A 25,099-nucleotide genomic window follows, 5' to 3' on the forward strand; every position below is an offset into this window, starting at 1 on the left:
TTGTCCTGAGTCATCACCAAGAGTTCACCTAACTACATTGTTGTGGCGTGGACATAATGACTGCTGCCATCTAGCGGCTGGAAGTTTAAGTTTTAGTGAATATTTGCATGTTAAAATCTCCATGTAATTGATATGTGTTCTTTTATTTTGTTTGTAATGGTTTTCTGAGGAGTTGATCTTTAAATTCAATCTCAAATAGCATTTAAAAGTCTTGGATTTAACTTGCCTTAAGCTGTAGGAACCCTGTCAGACTTGTAAGAACATGTATCGTTTGTAAATCTTGACATATTTGTTCATATTTCTTTCGATCTTAGCTGCCACTGATCAATGATTTGAGGAACCCCTGTATGAAACAAGATCACTGGCTGGCCCTGGAAGCCGTCGTAGGCAAACCCCTGGACAAGGATGAGGCGTCTTTGGAAGCTCTGGAGACACTCAACGTCTTCGCTTTTGGCCAAGAGATCCAGAAGGTAGGATCTAACAAAATCAGAGGCAATCGGTAAAAGGTTGCTGGTTAAATTCCAGCTAGATCTCCCTGTCAACCGTGCAAGTCACTGTAGTATTACTCCAAGAATCACTTAAGTATAACTCTGCAAGTCACTGTAGTATTACTCCTCAAGTAAACGTAGTATTACTCCGCAAATCACCCTAGTATTTCTCAACAATTAAATGTAGTATTAATCCGTGAGTCACTCTAGTATTACTCCAAGAGTAACTGTAGTATTACTTCCCAAATCATTGCAGTATTACCCCGCAAGTCAATGTAGTATTAATCCGCGAGTCACTGTAGTATTACTCCTCGTGTCAATATAGTATTACTCCGCAAGTCACTGTAGTATTACTTTACAAGTCACCATAGTAGTACTCTGCAAGTCACTGTATTATTACTCTTCAACTCACTGTCGTATTACTCTGCGAGTCACTATAGTATTACTCCTTGAGACACTGTAGTATTACTCCGCAAATCACTGTAGTATTACTGTGAAAGTCACTTTTGTATTACTCCACAAGTCACTGTAGTATTACTCCGCAAGTCACAGTAGTATTAATCCGCAAGTCACAGTAGTAATAATTCATGAGTCACTGTAGTATTAATCCGCAAGTCACTGTTGTATTACTCCGCAAGTCACAGTAGTAATAATTCATGAGTCACTGTCGTATTACTCCGGAAGTCACCGTAGTATTACTCCGCAAGTCACCATGGTATTACTTTGCAAATCACGGTAGTAGTACTCTGCAAATCACCATAGTAGTACTCCGCGAGGCTTCATAGAAGAAGTCTCATCGAGTAATACTACAAAGCTGTACTATATTTATTTTGTAATTTATATAATCCCAATAAATACTTATTTGTGGATACATTTTTTGTACCTGTCTTGTTGTCGTATCTTTTAACAATCACTCCGGCACATCTAATGTAAATATACCAGTGAGAAATGAACAAGTTTGCCCTCGGCACTAAAGAGGAACAAAAGAAACAATTAAAGGTTTCACATTTGGAGAAAATGCTGCCCAGAGAAATCAATTAAGCACGATCAAGTCCAAAATATGCAGTCGATAGAGATTTCATCTGTGAAATACAATGTGACCGAGAAGTTGAGTTTGCATGCAAATCGGTTAGCCGATGAAGTCATGGAGGTTATTAAACCAAATGTATAAAATTCATTTTTATTCCCTCCAGAACATTATCTAAACATTATTTTATTTTTTTTAAACAATAAGGCTATATGAGAATGAAATAATGAACAGATTTTTTTTCTGATATTTTAAGGTGTCAGGACAAGCTTCAGGGGAGGCGTCAGTGGAGAGCATCATTGCAAAGGTAAAGTAACATTCTTTTAATTAACTTTAATTTGAAACTTTAATTGTGAAAAACACCTTTTCCCGTGCAACACATTAAAGTTCTGTAAATGAACACATGCCAAGTTGTGATTTCCACTTTGGCTAATTGGCTGCCATTCGCCGGTTTTGCTAGCTGCCTATGAACTGAACTGAAATTGATATTGAAATATTCTTACACCAGTTACGTAGTTGGTTTTTGTGCTAGAAAAAAGTGTGACCATGTTTATGTTGGGATACCAGTGACCAACTGGTACTTTTGGAAGGAAAAATGAACCCTTCGGTAGGGTAAGAGTTAAAAAGCTTTGTTTAAACTACCGTATTTTCCGCACTATTAGGCGCACCAGATTATAAGGCGCACCTTCAATGAATGGCCTATTTTAGAACTGTTTTCACACTAAATTGGCGTACTAAAACACCCAAAAAAACTGAGTATGGATCGATGGAGCGTAGAGTCATGAAAGTGTAATGTTCATATATAAGGCGCTCCGGATTATAAGGCACATTGTCGTTTTTTGAGAAAATTAAAGGCTTTTAAGTGCACCTTATAGTGCGTAAAATACGGTACAGTTGCGTTTATGGATTTAGTTGTTAGTTGCAGCACTATTTGTCACATTCTGTCATAATGAATAAAAAAATTGACAAAAAATGTTGTCAGTTGCTCTTGACTAGGTCACGTTCTGTTATTTGGCAACACAAATGTGTCCATTATAATGGACTGAGTTGCGTTTTACTTCATTTCGAACTCGAGTTCATGGACTCGAGTCCACTGGATAAGCGACATGTTCCTTCCACCCAACCTAGCCTTCCGCTTAGCCTTGACAGGCTGTGATTGGTCCGAGCAGACACGTGACCGGCGGCACTGCACAATAACATATGTCCTCTCCAAGCTTAGAAGGCTTTTCTTCTCCGCGAGTCGGAGGGCAACGCTACACCAGAGACGTATGTTGAGCTCCGCAAAGCTACGGACATCTGCCTCAGCATGGCGAAAAAGGAGCGACCAAAAATGTTGGCAGAGTGATGAGGTTTTTGGTACTGACTCATTTGTGGCTGAACCTCACCTAAATGTCGGAGAATGAGAAGGTGAAACTCCTCAGGAACTCAAGACACAACTCTGCCAATTCTCAAAGGAGGTCACTTCCTCGCTGGAGAAAGGGCGAGGAGGTGAACAGCGGGTTTTACTGAAGATATTTTCTCGTCTCCAAGAATGACAACGGCTCACTTCTTCCAATATTGGATCTGAGAGCAATAAATAAGAAATTAAACAAGCTTTCACTCCGAATGTTAACACACCGTCCAAGGGTTGACTTCTGTGGATCTAATGGATGTTTTTTTTCCACATCCCGATTGTGGGAAAAGCACAAGAAAGTATCTGAGGTTTGTAGTGCAAAGAAAAAGCTACGAGTTTTGTGCTCTCCCATTCGGTCTGTCTTAGGCGCCAAAGATTTTTTTTTTCGGTGTTTGTGGAGGCAGCAATAGCTCCTCTTCATGCTCAGGGCAAAGGAGTCTTGTCATATCGAGACGACCTGCTTCTGATTGCAGACTCAGGAGTTCAGGCAATATCTCAAACAGAGATTTTGATCACCTACACAAACTGGGTTTTGTGGTGAACTGGGAGAAGAGCACCCTGAGTCCCTCCAGAAACACAACTCGGGAGGGAAGAACCAAGATCATTACTGCCGCCCGGGTGTTATTTCAAAGTCAAACCGTCAGGGCGCGACAGGTAATGATTCTTCTAGGGTTGACGGCCGTGGCATCGTCGGTGGTTCCGCCGGGTCTGCTGAAAACGAGACCTCTGCAGCGATGGTTTATAAATCAGCGTGTCAATCCAATGAAGGATCTGTCCAAGGTGCTGACCATTTCAGCACCATGCCTCGAAACTCTGAACTTCTGGCCGGATTCGGTCCATCTGGGGTTAGGTGTACGGATGGGTCCAGTTACACTTCGAACAGTGATCAAGAAAGACTCTTCCCTATACGGATGAGGGGGGACACTCAGGGGCAGATGGAGTGTGTGTGAGAGACGCTGTTGTTCTGGAGCAGGAGGTCGTGTGGATAGATTTTGCTCCTCACATGAAGAGGTGACATGTTTTGATACGATCGGATCGCCAGTGCCAGTTAGCAAAAAGGATACGGATGTGGCCGGTTGCGTTCACTGTCAGCCCTCCACATACGGGGCAGTTGGAACGTTTCAAATCTTTTAATCGAGAGGCAAAACCCCTAGATGCGGACTGGTGCCTCCACCCACAGGTGTCAGGTGATTTGTGTCAAATTGTGTCAGGTTTAAATCGACTGAGTCGTGTTGTGTTAGTTTTGAAGGATTTTGTCATTCCTCATCGCTAGAATGTTCTTTTAAATACATGTTGAATGTTTTTGGTTTGTACAAAATGAAATATAAGTGTAAAACGGAGGTGAGCCAACAGATTTTAAGTTGTTTTTTGGTCTGGTTAATACTGTTTATGTCAGAACTGGTAACATTATGTTTTTTTTCAAAACACAAAAGATGGCACCCTTTGCTGCAAAACTATTCCTTCGAAGAACTACTCTACTAAAACCTCACCCTTTTTTTTTTAAACTGAGAGTGCCATCTACTGAAATAAAAATAAATGCTTTTGCTTCATCTCATAGACAGATTCTAACATCTTACAATTGTATTTTTATTTCTAAATATACATTAACTTCATTAAGATCATTTTTTTTAATCTTATTTTCATTTGTCCCTTTGTGGAAAATGTCTTGCCCCCCAAAAACAATCAAATTGAATATTAAAAAACACACATTTATATATATATATATATATATATCTATTCATGTAGTTTTTTTTACCTAACGCATTTTTGTCCTTACATATTTCTATTTAATGCAAATAATGTCATAAAATGTCACAGCATGTTTACACTTATATCCTTACTATTCATATATTTTCTTTTTTCTTTTTACATTTTTCCCCCTTCTTTCATATGGCCCTTTAAACATTTGGGGAAGTTGTAGCTATTTCACGGATAATCATCATTTCTTGTAAATACAGGTGGAGGATATTTGGAAGACCACTGAGTTCACCGTTCTGGGTCATGGCGAATCCAAGGAAGTCTTTATCCTGGGTGGCACAGATGAGATTCAAGTAAGGCCAACATTCTTCTCTCTTCAAGATGTTTCTAAAAAATAATACTGTGTTTTCTTCCGGTGCGAAGGTCCTGTTAGATGACAGCGTCATCAACGTTGCCACCGTTGCTTCATCTCGCTACGTCGATCCGATCAAGCCGAAAGTGGACAAACTCACCAAACAGTTGACTCGTTTCAATAAAACACTGGTATGTTGAAGAGTGAATTGTTTACTAGTGGATGTTCTTGGCCTGAAAACGTGTGCAACAGCTCCCTCTAGTGACTGTTTAAAAAAAACTCACTGTGATAAACGGTACCTTTTTTTTTTTTTATTTTAAATTCTGTTTAGCATCAAACATTTTTACTCCACTTCTCATCACATGCTCTTTTTCAATCTCCCACCAGGACGAGTGGATGAATTGCCAAAGAAATTGGCTTTACCTAGAAAGCATATTCGTGGCCCCGGACATCAAGAGGCAACTTCCCGAGGAGTCCAAGAAGTTTATGAAAGTGGACAAGTCCTGGAGGGAGATCATGTACAAAGTGAACAAGATGCCAAATGCTCTGAGAGCTGCCACGCAGCCCGGTCGGTCCTCTGAAGCGATATTCTTCTCAAGATACAGACCGGAGGATGTCTGGCACGGTTCTTAATCTTACACTTACTAACGTCACTTCTTTGATTCTGCGCAGATCTCTTGGAGACGTTTCAGAGAAACAATGAGCTCTTGGATGAAGTACACAAGTGTCTGGAAGACTATCTTGAGTCTAAGAGAGTGATATTCCCTCGGTTTGTTATTGATTTTAACACGTATTTAGAAAGGTGTTTATCTGTATTTTATTGTATTTTTGTCTCCCTCACCAGGTTCTACTTCTTGTCTAATGATGAGCTGATTAATATTCTGGCGCAAACCAGAAATCCTCAGGCAGTTCAACCGCACCTCAGGAAATGTTTTGATGCGATTATGAACCTGGAGTTTGCTTTGCTCACCGAACAACCTGCCGCAGCAGGAGAAAGTATCCTGGAAGAACCCAGCGCGGAGAAGGTTTACAGCAAAAACATCCTCAACATGGTCTCTCCTGAGGGAGAAAAGGTCAGCTTGAGGCCCTTTGACTTGTTTTTTTATTGACCTGCCGTGCTCTTAACAGTTTTGAGATGCGTTAAAAAAAGGGTTTTCTTCCTCCTCCTGCATGTTTATGCTTCCACTGTACTATACGGAATTATGATTGATGAATTTTAAAACTACTGAGATGGGTCGTCTTCACGGATAACAAATCATAACCGTTTGGTTAAACCAAAGTGTTCTGCCTTATAATCTCATTACAGCAAAACCCTTATAGTAGTTATCAGACCAAAACAATTAATTAAATTGATTGAAATTGAACTTACAACCTTCTTTTTTTCAAGCCTCCCCTCCACATTAGTGTTGTTTATATATAAGTGTTTATGACTTATTACTACTTATACAATGTTTGAAATCTTTTAATTTTTTAAATGAATATATGCAAATTTCTTAGGAGTAATACTATGACAATATTAGAGTAATACTATGGTGACTGGCAGTGGCGTCATGCAACAGTGTCATTATGTTTAGAGGTCAGTAGGTGGCGCCATTAGTTTAAAAATGATGAGATGTTGCATTAATACTGTTGTTTAAAACGAAGAAAAATAGAGCAAAAGCGCCATCTAGTGGACTCTGAAAATAATGACACTGCTTCATGAAGCTTAAACAGACAGATCACTATAAAAGGCGCTTGAAATCCTTGCATTTTCTAAAAAATAAACAGTACTTTATTCTTGTAGTCCGAAGAATATGATAGAAGAAATAAATTAGTACCTATTTGAAGTGGGTCGAAATTGATTAATATTTTTTGTCTGATAACTACTGTTGGGGTTTTGTTGTAATGGGATTAGCAGGTGTTGGAATGGAGACAGAACAAACAAGTGAGTTACGAGGAACTAAAGAAACGTCTTGGATTTGATGTGAAACCTCTACTTCGATAACGAGATGAATGAAAAGCTTCACCTGTTTTTTTCTTTCCTATCCACTCGCAGGTTTCTTTAACGAAAGGTTTAAAGGCTCAAGGCAACGTAGAAGACTGGCTTTGCAAGGTGGAGGAGGCCATGTTTGTGTCGCTCCGGCGTCTTAGCAAGGCGTCCATCGCCGATTATGAAATGAGGACCAGGGAAGAGTGGGTAGTTGCCGGACACGCCTCGCAGGTACAAAGCATCACCATGTTCCGACCGACATGCTTGTCTCTAGAGTTTAAATCAAGAGAACATTTCGATGAAAATGTTCAAGAAATGTCGATAATGAGATGGTTTGTCAATTCTATTTTGACTTTGAGATTTTCAAAATAAAAGATAGTCGAGCCAGTTGAAAATAACTACAACTTTAAATTCATAATAATTATGTAAAGCTACAGCTTTAAATTTTGAAATAGATTTTTTTTTTTTTTTTTAAATACCTGGTTTTAATTTAGAATAATCATGTTAATGTAAAATTTGTCACTTGAAATTAAGAAAGATAATTTTAATCTAAAATGTTACCTTTAAAATGAGAATAATTATGTAAAGCTAAACAATATATCTTTAAATTTAGAAAAATATTTAATATATATATATATTTTTTTAAACTTTAATATATAATAATCATGTTGATATGCAAATTTTGACTTGAAAATCACAATTATCACATTAATCCAAAATTTGGTCTTTAAATTTAAAATTATCACGTCAATCTTAAAATGATGTCTTCAAATTCAGAACATTACCATACTCGTGTGAATTCATCGTGAAATTCAAAATTCTGATTTTAAATTCAAAATTCTCATGTAAATCTAAAAATTAAGAATCATCACGTCTATTTTAAAAACCAATATTACTTTAAATTAATTTAAATATTCTGACTTTTAAATAAAAGTTATCTTGAAATTCAAAATTGTGACTTTAAATACAGAATTCTCGCTTTAATCTAAAAATCCTAACTTTGAAATTATCATAATCCTGTAGATCTCAAAACTATTACTTAAAATTCAGGATGATCACCTTAATCATAAAAGTATGACTCAAAATTCAAACGTCCCATTTTAATATGAAAATAAACTTTGAATTCGGAGTGTGATGTAAGTAAGTAAGTAAGTAATTTTTATTTGTATAGCGCTTTTCCAGACCAGGGACACAAAGCGCTTAAACAATCAAAACAATATTCAATAAAGTATATACTTTAAAGGTCAAGATAACACTGATAAATGTTAAATGTAAATATGTAAATGCAGGTGTGCTTTGTGTCCACCAGGTGGTCCTGACAATATCACAACTGATGTGGTGCAAGGACATGGACAACTGTCTGGAGGGCGACCACGATCATTTTGCGGCTTTGCAGGAATTTGAACATGAAAACATTGACGTATGCTCATCCCTTTACGCGTAACATTGATGAGCAGAAGCTGTCGATCGTAGTTCCATTTGACTCGACTTCGTGATCGACCTCAGATGTGTTTGTCCTGCAGAGGTTGAACGCCCTGGCTGCTCTGGTGCGGGGGAAGCTCCCTTCTTTACACCGAAACATCGTGACTGCCCTCATTACCGTGGACGTTCATGCCAGGGACATTGTTACAGATCTGGTCCGACAGAAGGTACCACACACGGAAAACATCCTCCATAGCATCACTCAAGTCCACATACAGTCCCACACTGATCAAACTCAAAGTTTGGACTTTGATCTTCCTATCATACGACCACTTACTGTTGAAGTCATACGAGCCAGTCTGTTGGATCAGACCAGTCAGGCTGAATGTTGCTCCCCACTTGCATCACCAGTCCGCTGATGACCCGCTAGATGTTTGATGCTTCGCTTTTCATGGGCCTCTTTGTAAAGTACCATCGACTGCAGAATAGAGAAAAAGAGACACAAAGCTTTGATGTGAGAATATTGACCAGTTCATTGTACAGTGAATATGATGAAGAGAGAAGACTATAGAGTTGTTTTATTTTAGACCAAACGATTCTCATCCCATCTATCTTGTCGTCAGAAAACATTTCAAATTGTTTTAACTAAAATACCTTTTAGATGTAATCTTTGAGTTTAAAGTCAGAATGGTCAGGTTTGTTTTCAAACTTCTGATCATGTTTATCTAACGCAATAGCCACAGTTCAAACAGCACCTTCAGTTCCAGACTGAAACACCCACGTTGTAGGAATATATCGCTTTTAATAATTAATTTTTTCCCCTTTGGTCTTCTGTGTGTCTAAACAAGAAGGAGCTGTCTCGCCTGCAGTTAATACAAAACTCTGCTGCAAGAATTCTTAATGCTCTAGTAGAAGAACTCACATTTCATTAAAAAATAACCATAACTTACTTACTTTCTTACTTTGGAAAAACATCTAGTTCTAGTGGTAACACATTTCTGGTTGTTTGTATATTTTTAAATGATTCATATTTTATTAATCATTATTTATTATGTTATCATTACTATGCTATAGTTTATATTTTCTTTTTCTTTATTTATTATTGTATGTGTTGTTATTGTTTGTAATATGTGTATTGTATGTGTTGTTATTGTGTATCTACTTCTGTTACAACTCAAATTTCAACATTCTGATTAAGGTTATTTAAAAATCCAATAACATAGTCAGAATTATCTTGTATATGTCAAAATTCTGTCTTCTAGATGGATTTTTTTCCTTAATTTATTTAATTCGATTCACATTTATCCAAGAAGTTTGACTTTTTGGTGCAAATTTGATCATGTTTATATCCGAATTTTGACTAAATAAAAAAAACACATTGTTTAAATTTGTATTTCTTCAGTGTGTTTAGTTATCTATTCATAATTATTTTATTTAGTATTGTCTTGTTCATTTTTTAGATTATTATTTCATCATTATTTATTTATTTGTTCATTATTGTGTTGTAATAATTTTCAACTTAATATAACAGCTGTGACTACTTTGATTTCCCCAATGTGGGGAAGACTAAAGATATGTCCATCAATCCATCAACATTCTTTTATCATTGTATTTATTTTCAGGTGGACACCAGGACTAACTTTGAATGGCAGCGGCAGCTTCGGTACTACTGGGATATTGACATCGACAACTGTGTGGCCAGGATGGCTTTGTCCAATTACATCTATGGCTATGAGTACCTGGGGGCCTGTCCCAGACTGGTCATCACGCCGCTCACGGTAACGAAAATCAAATACAAAATCAAGTGAATAATGCGTAAATAATGATTTAATTATATTTTATATACATTTCTTCTTCTTTTTTTTATGTAATACATTAGCTTTTCTTTATTATTTATTATTTGATTTCTTCACTTAAGTCTTTTCGAAGGCAATCAATATTAAAATAAATGAAAAATGTGCTAAAACTAAAATTTAAAGACTAGTAATAAGTCACACAAATAAATACACATTAGAGTCTTTCACCTGCGTGACCCAAATGAAACTCTCATGTGCAGGATCGTTGCTACCTGTGTCTCATGGGGGCCCTCCAGCTGGACCTGGGAGGGGCCCCGGCCGGGCCCGCCGGCACCGGAAAAACCGAGACCACGAAGGACTTGGCGAAAGCTTTGGCGATCCAATGTGTGGTTTTCAACTGCTCCGACGGGCTCGACTACAAGGTGAGGAACTTGAAAAAAAAAGGTTATTAAAGGCATGTTTTATGATCCCTGAAGTTGTACTGAACCGCTACGGCCACCAGATGGCGGTGTTGCTAAAGACGATGATTTAAGCTGCTGCTCTGCTTTAAAAAAATATATCTCAATGGTTTTTTTTTTTATTTTTTATCCTGTATTTCTTTGGTTATACTCTGTTGACACTTGTCACACGATTCTCCAGATGATGGGGCGCTTCTTCAGCGGTCTCGCTCAGTCCGGGGCGTGGTGCTGCTTCGACGAGTTCAACCGAATAGACATCGAAGTGCTGTCAGTCATAGCTCAGCAGCTGATCACCATAAGAAACGCCAAAGCTGCCAAAGTATTTCAAAATCACTCTAAAAACCCCAAATTGGCCCCGGCTTCATGTTGTTCATTTGGCTCACGCAGATGACCAGGTTTCGCTTCGAGGGCCGAGACATCAGGTTGGTGATGACATGTGCGGCCTTCATCACCATGAACCCGGGCTACGCCGGGAGAACCGAGCTGCCCGACAACCTCAAAGCTCTCTTCAGACCCATCGCCATGATGGTTCCCAACTACGCGCTCATTGCTGAGGTACGACCTGTTAACCTTTGGTGTTCATCATCATCATCATCATCATCATCATCATCATCATCATCATCATCATCATCATGTCTTGCTTCCCCCCCTCCCTGCAGGTGATTCTGTACTCGGAAGGATTTGAGTCCAGCAAAGTTTTAGCTCGGAAGATGACCCAGATGTACAAGCTGTGCTCCGAGCAGCTGTCCCAGCAGGACCACTACGACTTTGGCATGAGAGCGGTCAAATCTGTCCTGGTCATGGCAGGGTCAGGATACATTCATTCTCTCTTTACACAAGTCATCGCTACACATTCAATTTATGGCAATAAAGTGAAGGGATTCAATTGAATCAAGGGCCAAATTTTACACTGGCTGTAGTTAGGGGCCATCAAGGTAAAATAAAGTACAAAATCAAGCAATAAAATCAAGTGAATTATGCGAAAATAATGATTTGATTATATTTTATATACATTTATTCTTTTTTTTTTAAATCTAATATATAAGCTTTTCTTTATTATTTATTATTTTAATTAAGTCTTTTCGAGGGGCAATAAACACTCAATAAATGACAAAAGTCCTAAAACTAAAATGTAAAGACTAGTAATAAGTCATAGAAATAAATACAAATTAGAAATGTTAGTTCTACCTGATCTTTCACCTCACGAAGGCCAAATAAATACAGTCGGGTCTGAACAAAAAAAAAAATCCCTTTCTGAATTGTTACGTATATGTACAACTGGGTGGGAGCCATGGGGCTGACCCGGGTCAGGAGATGGACCTTGTGAACCTAAAATATTTTGATTAAGTCAATTATTTTTAAATGAAAAATATAATGTATTTGTTATAGGAGTCCCCCCCTTTTTTCCTCTTTTATACATTATTGAGAAACCCTATTTCCCTCACCAAAAAAACCCAAAGAAAAATCATAATAAAAATTATTCAAAATGTTCTACCATATTTTTATATATTAAATTTTACTACTCAAAAAGAAAACCTTTACATTTATATAGAATTTATTGAGAATAGTAATCAATAATAAAATTGACTATTTTATAACATGGTGGCAGAATAACACTTACTATTATACAAAATATACAAATAAAAATTACTTAATCTTAATATCCTATATTATTTATTAACTATTTCTGTTGTTGTCTGGTTTAGATCACACAAAATGACACTAGATTGTCAACCAGTGATGATTTTAAAGCGGATTGACAACAATATAAAATGTCTCATTATATATTATATAGAACCATCTATTCTGTCCACGTTCTTCTTTAACTGTGCTTGTTTTTTCAGTGTTTCCTGAGAAACACAAGCAACTTGTGATCCATTGTTCGTCTCTGCTTTAATATAACTCCTCTGCTAGTTTCACACGCGGTCATTATTTCCCACTTAAGTGACTCGCGTTCTTTATTCATGTTTATTCTGAAGCGACGCCACGACCCGATCTGACTCTCTATATGTCTTAGAAACAGATTTGGATTGTTCTAGTTACGACACAATGACATCCCTTTTTTTTTTTTCTTTCCTGTGCGTTGGCTTGAGTTTGAAGAAACTAAATAGATTGTGTTCTTAGATCCCTGAAGAGAGAAAACCCGGAGCATAGCGAAGATGTGGTGCTTATCCGAGCGCTGAGGGATGCCAACCTGCCGAAGTTCCTCACCGATGATGCCGTGCTTTTTGGGTGAGAAGAAAACAAGAATACTTTTTTACATATATTGTGTCAAATTATTATTAGTCATAAATAATACTACTAGGATCACTTCTTGTGGTATTAGCACCCCTGTTGTAGTACCGATACTTTTTCAAACATTTCCATTCAGTTAATTGACTAACATTCTTTTTAAAAGTACTACCTCAACTTTTACGTGATGGGAGATAATATTGATACCGCAATATATTGTAATTCTCTTCACTATACTGTATCGGTATTAAACAGCTCTGTATCAATGTTTTTATTTTCCATTATCACAGTGTCATTTTTACGTTGCATATTTAAACTGGCACTAGAGGGCAGCAGTCATTACGTCCTCCACAGCCAAAGAAACAACGAAATCCCGGTGATCACTGAGGACGAGAGGATACAGTCGACTCAAAGCTGATGTTTCTACATATTTCAGTTTCAAATATGTCCTCGTTCATACAATAATGCAATATTTCTTAATGAACTGTATCGTGGCCCCCTTATCGTTATACTATATGCGTCATTACAAGTGATGCAGTACAGCTTGACGTCCACCAGATGTGTTGCAACAGCGTTACTGTTATCGTCAGCAAATTTTCGACCATTATGTTCAACGTGGCGATTTGAAAACTCCTCCCACACTGATTGATTGATTGATTGTCAAATAATTTTCCCCATTGAGGGAAGAAGGAAAGTTTCTCAAAGCAGAAACAGTTCATATTTGGAACAATAACAACAGTAACACATAAAATAATTGTCACAAATGGACATAAAGATAAATTACGTTTTTATTTGTTCAGGCTTTTCCTTGATTTTCTGGAACTCCTATTGTGTTATCAGTTTTATCTTGATCTTAAATGTATATACTTTATTGGATATTGTTTTGAATGTTTAAGCGCTTTGTGACCCTGGTCTGGAAAAGCGCTATGCAAATAAAAATTACTTACTTACTTACTTAGTAAAGAAGGGGAAATCACAAAATAACAGCATCTGTTCACCTTTCAAAATAAAACAAATCAATGTAACTATCAAGATATTGTAATGAATGTATCCTGATTGGGAGAAGCTAAATGCTACTTTTCTTTTCTTATTTTTTTCTTCTGAATAAGAGTAAATTTCCTTTTAACAGTAAAAAAAAAAAAGGTTGATTAATTTTTTTTCTTTTCGTCTAGTGGTATCTTGTCTGACCTCTTCCCCGGCGTGTTCATCCCCGAGCACGACTACGGCATCCTGCATTCCACCATTTACGACTCACTGGTGAAGAGAAACCTGCAGCCCTTGGACACTGTGATAAATAAGGTACATCTTCAGAAGGGGGAGGTTTGTCAAATACTACTCCACGTTTTTTTTTTAAAACCCATTAGGTGATCCAGCTCTACGAGACGATGATCGTTCGCCACGGCGTGATGTTGGTCGGGCCCACCGGCGGAGGCAAGACCGCCTGCTACAGGGTTCTGGCCGACACCTTGGATACCCTTCACGCGGCCAAACTCAAAGATAGCAACCCTTTCTTCCAGCCCGTCAAGATGTATATTCTCAATCCAAAGTCGGTCACCATGGGGGAGCTCTACGGAGAGGTGCGCCCCGGATGAAATGACCGTCTTCTATCTTTCCCTTATATCACTCTTTTTTTTGTTAAACGTGCCGTGACAGGTTAACAAGCTGACGATGGAGTGGGTGGATGGACTGATGGCGCTGAGCGTGCGATACGCAGTCAGCGACACCACCGAGGACCACAAGTGGGTGATCTGCGACGGACCGGTCGACGCCCTGTGGATCGAGAACATGAACACGGTGCTGGACGACAACAAGATGCTTTGTCTGGCCAACAGCGAGCGGATCAAACTCACGCCCACCATACATATGCTCTTCGAGGTCGGATGTCGCATTTTTTTTTTTTAACGAAATAATGACAAATAATTGACTTTATTGTGATTTCTTGCTCAGGTCCAGGATTTGGCTGTTGCCTCCCCAGCGACGGTCAGTCGCTGTGGGATGGTCTACATTGACCCCGATGGGTTGAAATGGCTGCCGTACGTGCAGTCCTGGATCGCAGGTCTTGGCTCAAAGGTGATTTGTTAACATGTTTTATTAAAAAAAAAAAAACAATAAAATAAGGCTCCGTAAATCATAAAAAAATGATATACTGTTTGTGTCTTCTCGCCTGGACTACTGCAACAGTTTATTTTCATGTCTTAAAAAGAAGGAGCTGTCTCGCCTGCAGTTGATTCAGAACTCTGCAGCGAGAATTCTGACCCGCTCTAGTAGAAGAACTCACATTTCTCTGATCCTTAAAACTCTTCAATGGCTTCCAGTTTCTTTCAGGATCAACTTTACTTTACTTACTTTCAGAGCTATTCATGGTCAGGCTCCTCCTTACATCACTGATCTGATCTAGCCTTACACAGGCTCTGAGGTCTGTGGATCAGAATCTACTGATGGTTCCTGAACACAGTTCAGGACCAGAAAAGAGAAATCCTTCCAGGCTGTTGCTCCTAAGCTTTGGAACAATCTTTCTTTCTCTCTTTGCGCTTGATGGAGTCTACTGACTCCTTTAAGAAACATCTTAAGACGTTTTTATTTGTTCAGGCTTTTCCTTTATTTTCTGGAACTACTGTGTTGTTCTCAGTTTTATCTTGCCCTTTAAAGTATATAATTTATTGAATATTGTTTTGATTGTTTAAGCGCTTTGTGACCCTGGTCTGGAAAAGCGCTATATAAATAAAAATGACTTACTTACTTACTGTGGCTGATGTAAAGGGCCATCAAGCCAAAAGAAGAGACGGATAAGTTGAAGGGAAAACTTAAAAATAAAGAATAAAAATCACGTCATAAATAAGCTTAAACTATAATTTGATTGTGTATTCAAATCACTTTTTGATTCATGTTAAAGAAAATCATTTCATAGTTTATTCTAAGAAATAACCGAATGCGAAAGATAAAGTGAAATCATGAAATAAAGATGCATTTTTTATCTTTTATTGCGTAATATTTACTTTTGAATACACTTCATGAATATATATATAATATTTGAAAACTCTTTACTAATATACTTTTAAAACAGGAAAAGTAAAAGAAAGAAAATACCACTCAAACTTAAATCTTTAATGACTAAAATTAGTTTTTTATTTATTACATTTATAAAGCCACCACCTAACCGCTGACATACAGTAGATGGTAAAAGTTAATTAAAAATATATATATATTTTAATGTATTTATTTATGTAACACATTTATCAATAAACTGTATTATTAGGCTGCCACCAACATGAGATTGTATTCGTTGGACCTAACTTTTATGTCTGTGAATATGTCATAAATCAGTCTAAATATCTCTATTTTTAGCTTCCAGAGAATGTTCGATCTGAACTGTTGGGGATGTTCGAGAAGTATGTGGAGAAGGGTCTTCAGTACGTGTTGAAAAACTGCACACAAGCCATTCGCCAGGTGGATATTAGTAAAGTCCACACTATGTGTTCACTGTTGGAAGCTCTGCTGCTCACCAAAAAAGGACCAGACCTGAAAATGGTATGTTGAATTTTAGGGACAAAGATTCATTTTAAAAAAAAAAATGAAAATCTTTATTTTCTATTTTGCACATAGGAACCCGAGAGGATGAGTTCATTTCTCATCCAAACCTTCGTGTTTTGCTACCTGTGGGCACTGGGAGGAAATCTGATCAGCTCCAACTGGGAGGATTTTGACAACTTTGTTAAAAAGCAATTTAGTGACAAGGAAGAAATTCAGGTTTTTGTTTGAAACGTCCTCATGTATTATTGTCCAGTTACAATATTTAAAAATGTGCATGTGTTGCAGGTCCTGAACAAAACGACTCTATGGAACGTGTACATGAACTTCACTAAAGGTCGCTTGGAATCCTGGGAGAAAATAATTCCTCAGTTTAGGTACGACCCGGAGCAACCATTTTTCGAAATGCTGGTGCCAACCATGGACACTGTTTGCTTTGGCTACCTGATGGAGAAACTTCTGTCGGTGCAACGGTCTGTGCTCTTCACCGGCGCCACAGGAGTGGGAAAGGTTTGAATTATTTATTTTATTTTAATTTAATAAATAAATAGTTCTGAGCTACGGGTGTTTTTTTGTTTATTTTCAATTTTCATTCAAATAATAACTCTGAGATCATTTAAAAGAAAAATAATCGCAGTTAATCTTCCAGCCGCAGCTAAAGCAACAATGTAACACTGTATAATCCCGGCCATGACCGTGGACGAGAGGATACAGTCGAATCCGGCAGCCTAAAGCTAATTTTAAGGACGTATTTCGGCTTCAAAACAAATGAAAGCCGTTACAATTTCGTCAAGTGGTCTGCAACGACAGAATCAAGTACTCGGAAAATACTACAAATATGTCCTTGTTCCTACAGTACCACAATATATCGCAATATATTGCAATATACCAATTCATATCATTGCCCCTGATTTGTGATACCTATCATAACGCCAGATTATTGCCAATACATACCTTGATTCTGAAAAAAGTTACCTTTTTTAAAATAGTCTGCAGCTGTATGACCTTTGGCAGAATTGTACCTATTTACACTTAAATCTATTTTCGTTTCTCGTCAACAGTCTGTTGTAGCACGGGGTCTGCTCAACGGCATCCAGGAAAATGCAGGCTACGTTCCAGTCTACATAAACTTCTCCGCTCAAACGTCTTCAGCTCGTACACAAGAAATCATCGAGTCCAAGTTGGAGAAGAAGAGAAAGAACCTTCTCGGTAAAGTTCCGCCGCCATCGTACTTTCCAAGAAGACAACTTGTGGTTGTTTGTTTAACTTTGTTACTATGCATTCAACATTTTATAATCCTTATTTTTATAATTATTCAATATTGAAAATTGTTGATAATTATAGTTTCTCCTCTTCTACTCCTAATTTCGTCATCCGTTTCCCACGAATGGCTAAAGCTAGCACCAGCTAATGCTAATGGATAGTTACCATTATTGTAATGGTATTTATTGTCTTTACTTTTTTTGTCTGTTGTTTTCTTGTTTTATTTCTGATATTATTTACGTAGAGTTCCATGTTGATGTTTAGTTTTTTGTTTATTATTAACTTTAACATTCATTCTCCTCTACTAGTAAGTGTTAGCATAACACATATATATAGCTAACCAAAATTCATTTTTTGTTGCAAACCAAACACTTTTAGTGTTTAGTTTTTTTTTGCTTTATGGTTTCTCCTCTTCTACTCCCAACTCATCTTACTTTACCCTTGACATGCTAAAGCTAACACAAGCTTTGTCTGGTTTTATTTTTATTTTGTTTATGATTTTATTCGTGTAGCGTTCCAAGTTTTTTTGTTTTTTTTTGCCTTCATAGTTTTCTATCCTCTATAAGCACTCTTTCTTCTGTTAGCCATGGCTGGGTAATGCATAGTTAACAAAACAGTCTTTTGTTGCTACATGTTCCCAAACACATTTAGTGTTTTAGTCTGTTTTTTTTGTTGTTGTTGTTTTTTGCATTATAGTTTCTCATCTTATACTCAACGAAACTTATCTCCCATTACCCTTGAAAGGCTAAAGCTAACACATGTTAATAGATAGCTAACCTTTTTGTATATAAAAGCACGTAAAGAAACACTTGAATTATTTTATATTATAATACCTAATGACATGTTTATTTACATGCTGCTATATAAGAAAAATAATTGGGTTAAGTAAACTGTGTATTTTTAAAGAATATTTTGATTGTCGACGGATGTAACTCGCATACTTGAACTCTCCATAGGAGCTCCCGGTAAGAAGAAGGTGGTGGTTTTCGTGGATGATCTGAACATGCCTAAACTGGACAGTTACGGCTCGCAGCCACCGATAGAACTTCTGCGTCAGTTCCAAGACTTTTCTGGCATGTACGACCGACAAAAGTTTTTTTGGAAAGGAATAAAGGTGAGCTTTATTTTAAGTCATAAAAATAACTATTAAACTGTGTTGTTGATTCCTAAGACAAGCTCTCATTTAATTAAACGTGAATTTTCAACTCTTTTTTTCCGTCTCAAGGACATGACGATTGCCGCCGCCTGCGCTCCACCGGGCGGCGGACGCAATCCCGTGACTCCGAGATTCATTCGTCACTTCACCATGCTGTGTCTGCCCACGCCGTCAGAGCAGAGTCTGAAGCACATTTTCAAAGTGAGAACAAAACGAGAGAGTACACAGCCGTGCATGCGTGAGCGAACACATTGGACCCACTGAGTAGTCGCCCTCGCTTGTTTGTGCTCATTATATCCAATTAAGTTCTGCTTTGATGCCATTATAATCTGCGGTAACTTTTCCTTCAGGCCATCTTGATTGGCTTCCTCGGCGAGTTCACGGATGAAGTGAAGAACTGCGGCGGTCAGATTGTAAACGCCGCCGTGGAAATCTACAACCGGTTGAGTCTGGATCTGCTGCCGACCCCGGCCAAGTCTCACTATGTTTTCAATCTGAGGGACCTGTCAAAGTGTGTTCAGGGTGAGGCGTTATTTGCCGTCGAACTGATTGTCTCGCGGAATGCAATGCCATGAACATGTCAGCCGACACATGGGGTTTTGATTGCCCTTTTTCTTCCCAATAGTTCATTACTACTTTGTTTAGATAATACACCTTAGCAATGTCTTCTGTGTTTAACATTTATATCTCTTACCCCTATTTTCGTTATACCTTTGTTGGGTCACCATTCCATACAGAAATAAACTTGTTTTTAAGACTCAAAGCCCAGTAACTATGCTTTAAATTAGGGGCCCGCAGGCCATTTGCAGTCCTTGACATGATACCCTGTGGCCTTCCAAGTTTATATACATATTTAATTAAAGTTATCGACTCACTCACACATTTCACATGTTGAAATATTCCTCTCTAAGATGCACGAAGTCCCTCATCATGAACATGTTTTGAACTTATTAATTTATAAAGTTCTCCCCCATCTGAAATCTGTGCGAAAAAGAGGTTACAAGAGCGGAGTTCACTCCTCCTGCAGCCAGCTGTAATCACGCCCTGCTTTGTTTGTACAATGAGTCCGTTCGAGGTGGGATTATGACCTTAGTGAGAAGATTTTCATATCAGTGGTCGGGGCTTAAGCACATTTTCTAATGTAATGTTTGTACAAACAGACACATACTAATGAGTACAATAGAGGTTCAAGATCAATGTAAGAGACACTTAAATCAACACACTAGTTGCCCATAAAAACGCAACAAAAACCCACAAAGGATTTAATATCACAAAATATATATTACAGAACCCACAACCTGTGGCCCAGTCATGACTCAGTTTTTATCTACTCCAGGTGTTGGCAATGAATCTTCTTCAGGGACAGTGACAAAATAATACAAGAAATAGAATTCTACTACTCAATAGTTTGGATTTTTGGTGTACCGTATGTTTATTTAAATAATACAAAGAGCAATATTTAATATCTGAAAATATGAAACACTTTTACTTACATATTTTGAAAGAGATTAATTACTGAAAAAAGTAAAATTAAGTCCTAAAAGCAACACACTTTGAGGCTTATATTAAGAATAGAATGATTAATGCATGATAAGATTAAATAAGTGTAACTCTCACACAAAGATCAGTTCTGTACTGTTAGTCTGACCTCTCATTGGCCACGTTATTACACTCCAAGGTCTCATCTACTTTATTTTGTTTTTTACGGATTTGTAGGAATTCTTCAGACTGAACCAAGTCAGGTTAGAGACAAGAACCAGATCTTCCGCCTCTTCTGCCACGAGTGTCAGCGGGTTTTTCACGATCGACTCATCAATAACGAGGACAAGGATTATTTCAACGGCATCGTCTCCCAGATGGCCAGTAAGACTTTTTATCTCTGTTAAAACTCTGAATTGTCTTCATTATTTTAACTCTCCTCTCTGAATGACAGAGAAATATTTTGATATCACGCTGGAACCGTCTTACTTCGTGACCAATCCCATCATTTTCGGAGACTTTTTGAAGGTTTGACAGAATCGTCTTATATGAAAATGTTTGAAGATTTGTGTTCACACACATGAACCTTTTGTCGTAGGTCGGCGCCGACAAGGAAGACCGTGTTTATGAAGATCTCGCTGATTTGAAAAAGATCCAGATTGTCCTTCAGGACTACCTTGATGACTACAACATGACCTTTTCTAAAGAGACGAATCTGGTTTTCTTCCAGGATGCTGTTGAGCATGTTTCAAGGTGACTCATCTGAGGGTCTTTGTTGTACGGGTAGCATCATAATCCTCGTCTCATCAAATATATTTCCCCTCGCAGAATCGCCCGAATGATCCGACAGGAGCGTGGAAATGCTCTGCTGGTGGGCGTGGGAGGAACAGGCAAACAGTCGCTCACACGTCTGGCTGCCCACATCTGTGGAATGGAGTGTTTTGAAATCGAGCTCAGTCGGGGATACAACTACGTCAGCTTCCACGAGGACTTGAGGCGACTGTACAAGTTAGCTGGAGTCAAAGGAAAAGACACCGTCTTCCTCTTCACAGACACTCAGGTCAGACGCTCCATCGTCTGCATCTGACGGTTGTTAAAAATGTTTTGATTCTTCTTTTTTTCAGATTGTTGTGGAAGAATTCTTAGAGGATGTCAACAACATGCTGAACTCTGGAGAGGTGCCCAGCCTTTTTGAGAAGGACGAGCTGGAGCAGGTTCTAGCTGCGACCCGGCCCAAAGCCAAAGAGGCAGGAATCAGTGAAGAGAACAGAGATGAGGTGCGTCTGTTCTTTGGACTTTGTCCGAACTAAGCAAGACAAGCATTTTACAAGTCTTGGGTTTTCTGCAACCTAATATTTTTACCTTGGACCTTTGTTTAAAAAATATATATATATATACAAACCATAGCTTTAACACATCTTATTTCACCACCAAAAAAATAAATTTGTGTTGAAACTTGCCGAGTTGGGACCTTGGCTCCTGCAAGGGTTTGAGTTAAGTCATGGCGTGGTAGGTGTAACATCCTAATTTTAATCTAATAAATGTCTTTTATTTCAAATATTGTATACTGTTTTCCCATGTAGAGTCTAATTTTGATAATGAAATAAATGAAAAAGAGACAGTTTTAATTTAAAGGGATATTTTAGCTGCTGTTTTTAAATTGGGACACGTGTGTAATGTTGTTGGTGAGAAAGATGTTGTTCTTGCAACACATATTATATCATTCATAACACTTTAATTTACTTGTTTTAATACCTATTAAATCCCTGACACGAAAGCATCGTGACCGACCATCATAAATTAATAATACCAATATTTTATGTCGTTAAAGCACTTTTTAAATCATGCATATTGTACTAAAAGGATGCATGGTCAAGGAAAAAATAATAATGTTGCTCTAGATTGTTTCTTCTAATGAAGAAATCTTTTCCATCCTTATAAAAAAAAAAAGACAAAATATGACATAACAAAGCAATTTAAAATTCCTGCTCCAGCTAATTTGATCTAAGTCGAAAGTCTTGTTTTTGTTATGAATTTAGGTCTACCAGTTTTTCATCTCCCGCGTACGAGAGAAGATGCACATTGTGTTGTGCATGAGTCCTGTTGGAGACGCGTTCAGGGCCAGGTGTCGCATGTTCCCGTCACTGGTCAACTGCTGCACCATCGACTGGTTTGTACAGGTATGGTCACCCCTGGTTATCAGTCGTTTTATTGGTCATCTTGCCTCTTGATAATCTTCTTCCTTTTCTGAATTATCAAGTGGCCTCGAGAGGCCTTGCTCTCCGTCTCCAACGCCTTTTTCGTCGAGGTGGATTTTGGCTCAGAGGAGCTAAAAAGAAACTTCTCCACACTCTGCGTGGAGATTCACTTGAGCGTCAGTACGATGGCCGACCGGTTCTACGACGAGCTGAGGCGTCGCTACTACACCACGCCGACCTCTTATCTGGAACTCATCAACCTCTACCTTTCCATGCTTGAAGTCAAGAGAGAGGAGCTTGTGCTGGTAAGTCACACCTTGTTATAGCCTATGAATGTGTTCAGCGAGGGGATTAAAAGAATAAACGCTTATATAAAATAAAAGCTTTATTTATATAGCACTTTTGTCACAGTATATATAGTACCGCAGTGGTCCAAAAACACGTGAGGCGTTTTACTTGTTACCAGACTCTACAAAAATGTATTTATATAAATTAATTTAGTTGATTATTACTGGTGGTACAATGGTTAGCGTGATTGCCTCACAGCAGGTCAGGTCGGGAGAGAGCCAAAGTGATTATTACTGCCTGGAAGCTGTTTTGTTGTTCAGTAAAATATGGGATTTTATCTGAGGTAACATGAGCATGCTTGATGCCTCAAGACCCCGGCTTTACGTGATGGAAAACTGAAATGAAATGAATCCGTTTTAAAGAATCTTATCATTAAAGAAACTTTAATTTAAACTTTTTAATGTAATATTCACGACTAATTAAAACACTGCAATGTTAAGCAGTTCAGCTGTTGCCGCCTTGTGTTATCTCTGTGTCAATGTGACCCAAAGGCCCGGAAACAAATGTGTTTGAGGTATCCTATGAATTATCTCTGAGTCAATCTGACCTCAAGACCTGAAAAGAAATATGTTTGAGGTAAGCCACGTGTTATCTCTGGGTCAATGTGACCCAAAGTTCTGAAAACAAATGTGTTTGAGTTGTTCACATTGACCCAGAAACAAAAATAGAGTTAAACAATTATGTTTGTTTTCAGGATTTCGGGTCACCTTAACCCAAAGATAACTGAAGGGCTAAAAAATGTTCCCTGTCTCTCCGTGGAAAAAAGAAAGAATTGAACTAGTGCTTTTACTCTGTTTCTCAAAATGTGATAACTCATCATCTGTCACTATTTTTCCGCCACTCATTTTTTTTTAATCCAATTTGGCCATCTTTGGAAAAAGAAGTTTGTAAATGGACATATCAAGCAAATGGACAGATAGATGATATAAATCAAGAGAACATTGAGGGTTGGTTTGAGGGATTGAGGTCGAGTTGACAGGAGAGACAAAGAAGGCTGTAGCGGGATCATTTAAAAATCTCATTAACTTTTCATTCATTATTTTCTCAGCTGTAAGACAAAAAGTGACACTTAATATTTTTTATTGTGATTCAGGCCAGAGATCGTGTGAAAAATGGCCTGACGAAGCTTCTGGAGACAAACGATCTGGTGGATAAAATGAAAGAAGAACTTTCTGCTCTGGAGCCTATTTTGATAAAAAAATCCGCCGATGTGAGCGCCTTGATGGAGAAATTGACAGTGGATAAAGATAAAGCTGCCGAGGTAAGACTTTATATGACTTTTGCCTTTCAATTTAGATAGATAGATAGATAGATAGATAGATAGATAGATAGATAGATAGATAGATAGATAGATAGATAGATAGATAGATAGATAGATAGATAGATAGATAGATAGATAGATAGATAGATAGATAGATAGATAGATAGATAGATAGATAGATAGATAGATAGATAGATAGATAGATAGATAGATAGATAGATAGATAGATAGATAGATAGATAGAGAGATAGATAGAGAGATAGATAGAGAGATAGAGAGATAGATAGATAGATAGATAGATAGATAGATAGATAGATAGATAGATAGATAGATAGATAGATAGATAGATAGATAGATATTGAGGTCGCTGGTTTGAATCCTATACTTTGCAGGATTGTTTGCCCCTGCAATAAACAATACCTTGTTCTGTTTCTGTTCGTTTTTCTTTGCGTATTCACATAATGAGACGTTATTTCAAAACACAAACAATATATAATTCATGGTAACCAAACAGTTTAAGTAGGATCTCACGTACATCTCTCTGACAGGTACGGAGGTTGGTCAAAGATGATGAGGCGATGGCCTTGGTGAAGGCGGAAGAAACTCAAGCCATGGCCGATGACGCTCAGAAGGACTTGGACGAGGCCATGCCCTTACTAGAAGGTGCCAACCAGGCCTTAAACTCCTTGGACAAGGCCGACATCTCTGAGATCAAAGTGTTTACCAAACCGCCAGACTTGGTCATGACTGTGATGGAAGCCATTTGCATCCTACTCAGCTGCAAGTAAGTCTCTTGGAGGAAGACACCCCCAAATGGTCTTTATTGGAATATCTTTTTATTTTTATAGACCGGACTGGCCCAGTGCAAAGCAAGTGCTCGCTGACGCCAATTTCGTCAAACGTCTTATGGAATACGACAAGGACAACATCAAACCCCAGATCTTATCCAAGCTGAAGAAATACATCAACAATCCAGATTTTGTACCAGAAAAGGTCTGATTGAGTGAACCTTTTTGTCAAAAATTTCATGT

At 38.0% G+C, this 25,099-nt stretch overlaps 1 protein-coding gene across 1 annotated transcript in view; it reads left to right on the forward strand.

Annotated features, from left to right (window-relative positions):
* The window catches only part of dnah6 (dynein, axonemal, heavy chain 6), a 61,593-nt gene that overhangs the window by 11,184 nt on the left and 25,310 nt on the right, over nucleotides 1-25,099 (forward strand). Inside the window, exons 19-55 of the mRNA XM_087784475.1 lie at nucleotides 315-470; nucleotides 1,772-1,822; nucleotides 4,867-4,959; nucleotides 5,030-5,149; nucleotides 5,346-5,526; nucleotides 5,631-5,727; nucleotides 5,803-6,031; nucleotides 6,994-7,158; nucleotides 8,237-8,347; nucleotides 8,451-8,576; nucleotides 9,972-10,127; nucleotides 10,406-10,567; nucleotides 10,785-10,922; nucleotides 10,991-11,158; nucleotides 11,263-11,411; nucleotides 12,728-12,835; nucleotides 14,008-14,134; nucleotides 14,200-14,412; nucleotides 14,489-14,710; nucleotides 14,783-14,905; nucleotides 16,181-16,363; nucleotides 16,439-16,582; nucleotides 16,652-16,873; nucleotides 17,425-17,572; nucleotides 18,583-18,740; nucleotides 18,852-18,983; nucleotides 19,133-19,304; nucleotides 20,499-20,645; nucleotides 20,716-20,789; nucleotides 20,860-21,014; nucleotides 21,090-21,321; nucleotides 21,386-21,538; nucleotides 22,301-22,441; nucleotides 22,522-22,764; nucleotides 23,901-24,068; nucleotides 24,617-24,852; nucleotides 24,917-25,061. Of these exons, the coding sequence (XP_087640601.1) occupies nucleotides 315-470; nucleotides 1,772-1,822; nucleotides 4,867-4,959; nucleotides 5,030-5,149; nucleotides 5,346-5,526; nucleotides 5,631-5,727; nucleotides 5,803-6,031; nucleotides 6,994-7,158; nucleotides 8,237-8,347; nucleotides 8,451-8,576; nucleotides 9,972-10,127; nucleotides 10,406-10,567; nucleotides 10,785-10,922; nucleotides 10,991-11,158; nucleotides 11,263-11,411; nucleotides 12,728-12,835; nucleotides 14,008-14,134; nucleotides 14,200-14,412; nucleotides 14,489-14,710; nucleotides 14,783-14,905; nucleotides 16,181-16,363; nucleotides 16,439-16,582; nucleotides 16,652-16,873; nucleotides 17,425-17,572; nucleotides 18,583-18,740; nucleotides 18,852-18,983; nucleotides 19,133-19,304; nucleotides 20,499-20,645; nucleotides 20,716-20,789; nucleotides 20,860-21,014; nucleotides 21,090-21,321; nucleotides 21,386-21,538; nucleotides 22,301-22,441; nucleotides 22,522-22,764; nucleotides 23,901-24,068; nucleotides 24,617-24,852; nucleotides 24,917-25,061 (5,748 nt within the window). The remainder of the gene's footprint in view (nucleotides 1-314; nucleotides 471-1,771; nucleotides 1,823-4,866; nucleotides 4,960-5,029; nucleotides 5,150-5,345; nucleotides 5,527-5,630; nucleotides 5,728-5,802; nucleotides 6,032-6,993; nucleotides 7,159-8,236; nucleotides 8,348-8,450; nucleotides 8,577-9,971; nucleotides 10,128-10,405; nucleotides 10,568-10,784; nucleotides 10,923-10,990; nucleotides 11,159-11,262; nucleotides 11,412-12,727; nucleotides 12,836-14,007; nucleotides 14,135-14,199; nucleotides 14,413-14,488; nucleotides 14,711-14,782; nucleotides 14,906-16,180; nucleotides 16,364-16,438; nucleotides 16,583-16,651; nucleotides 16,874-17,424; nucleotides 17,573-18,582; nucleotides 18,741-18,851; nucleotides 18,984-19,132; nucleotides 19,305-20,498; nucleotides 20,646-20,715; nucleotides 20,790-20,859; nucleotides 21,015-21,089; nucleotides 21,322-21,385; nucleotides 21,539-22,300; nucleotides 22,442-22,521; nucleotides 22,765-23,900; nucleotides 24,069-24,616; nucleotides 24,853-24,916; nucleotides 25,062-25,099) is intronic.

This window comes from Callionymus lyra, chromosome 1, assembly GCF_982586985.1.
Source record: "Callionymus lyra chromosome 1, fCalLyr1.hap1.1, whole genome shotgun sequence".
NCBI lineage: Eukaryota > Metazoa > Chordata > Actinopteri > Syngnathiformes > Callionymidae > Callionymus > Callionymus lyra.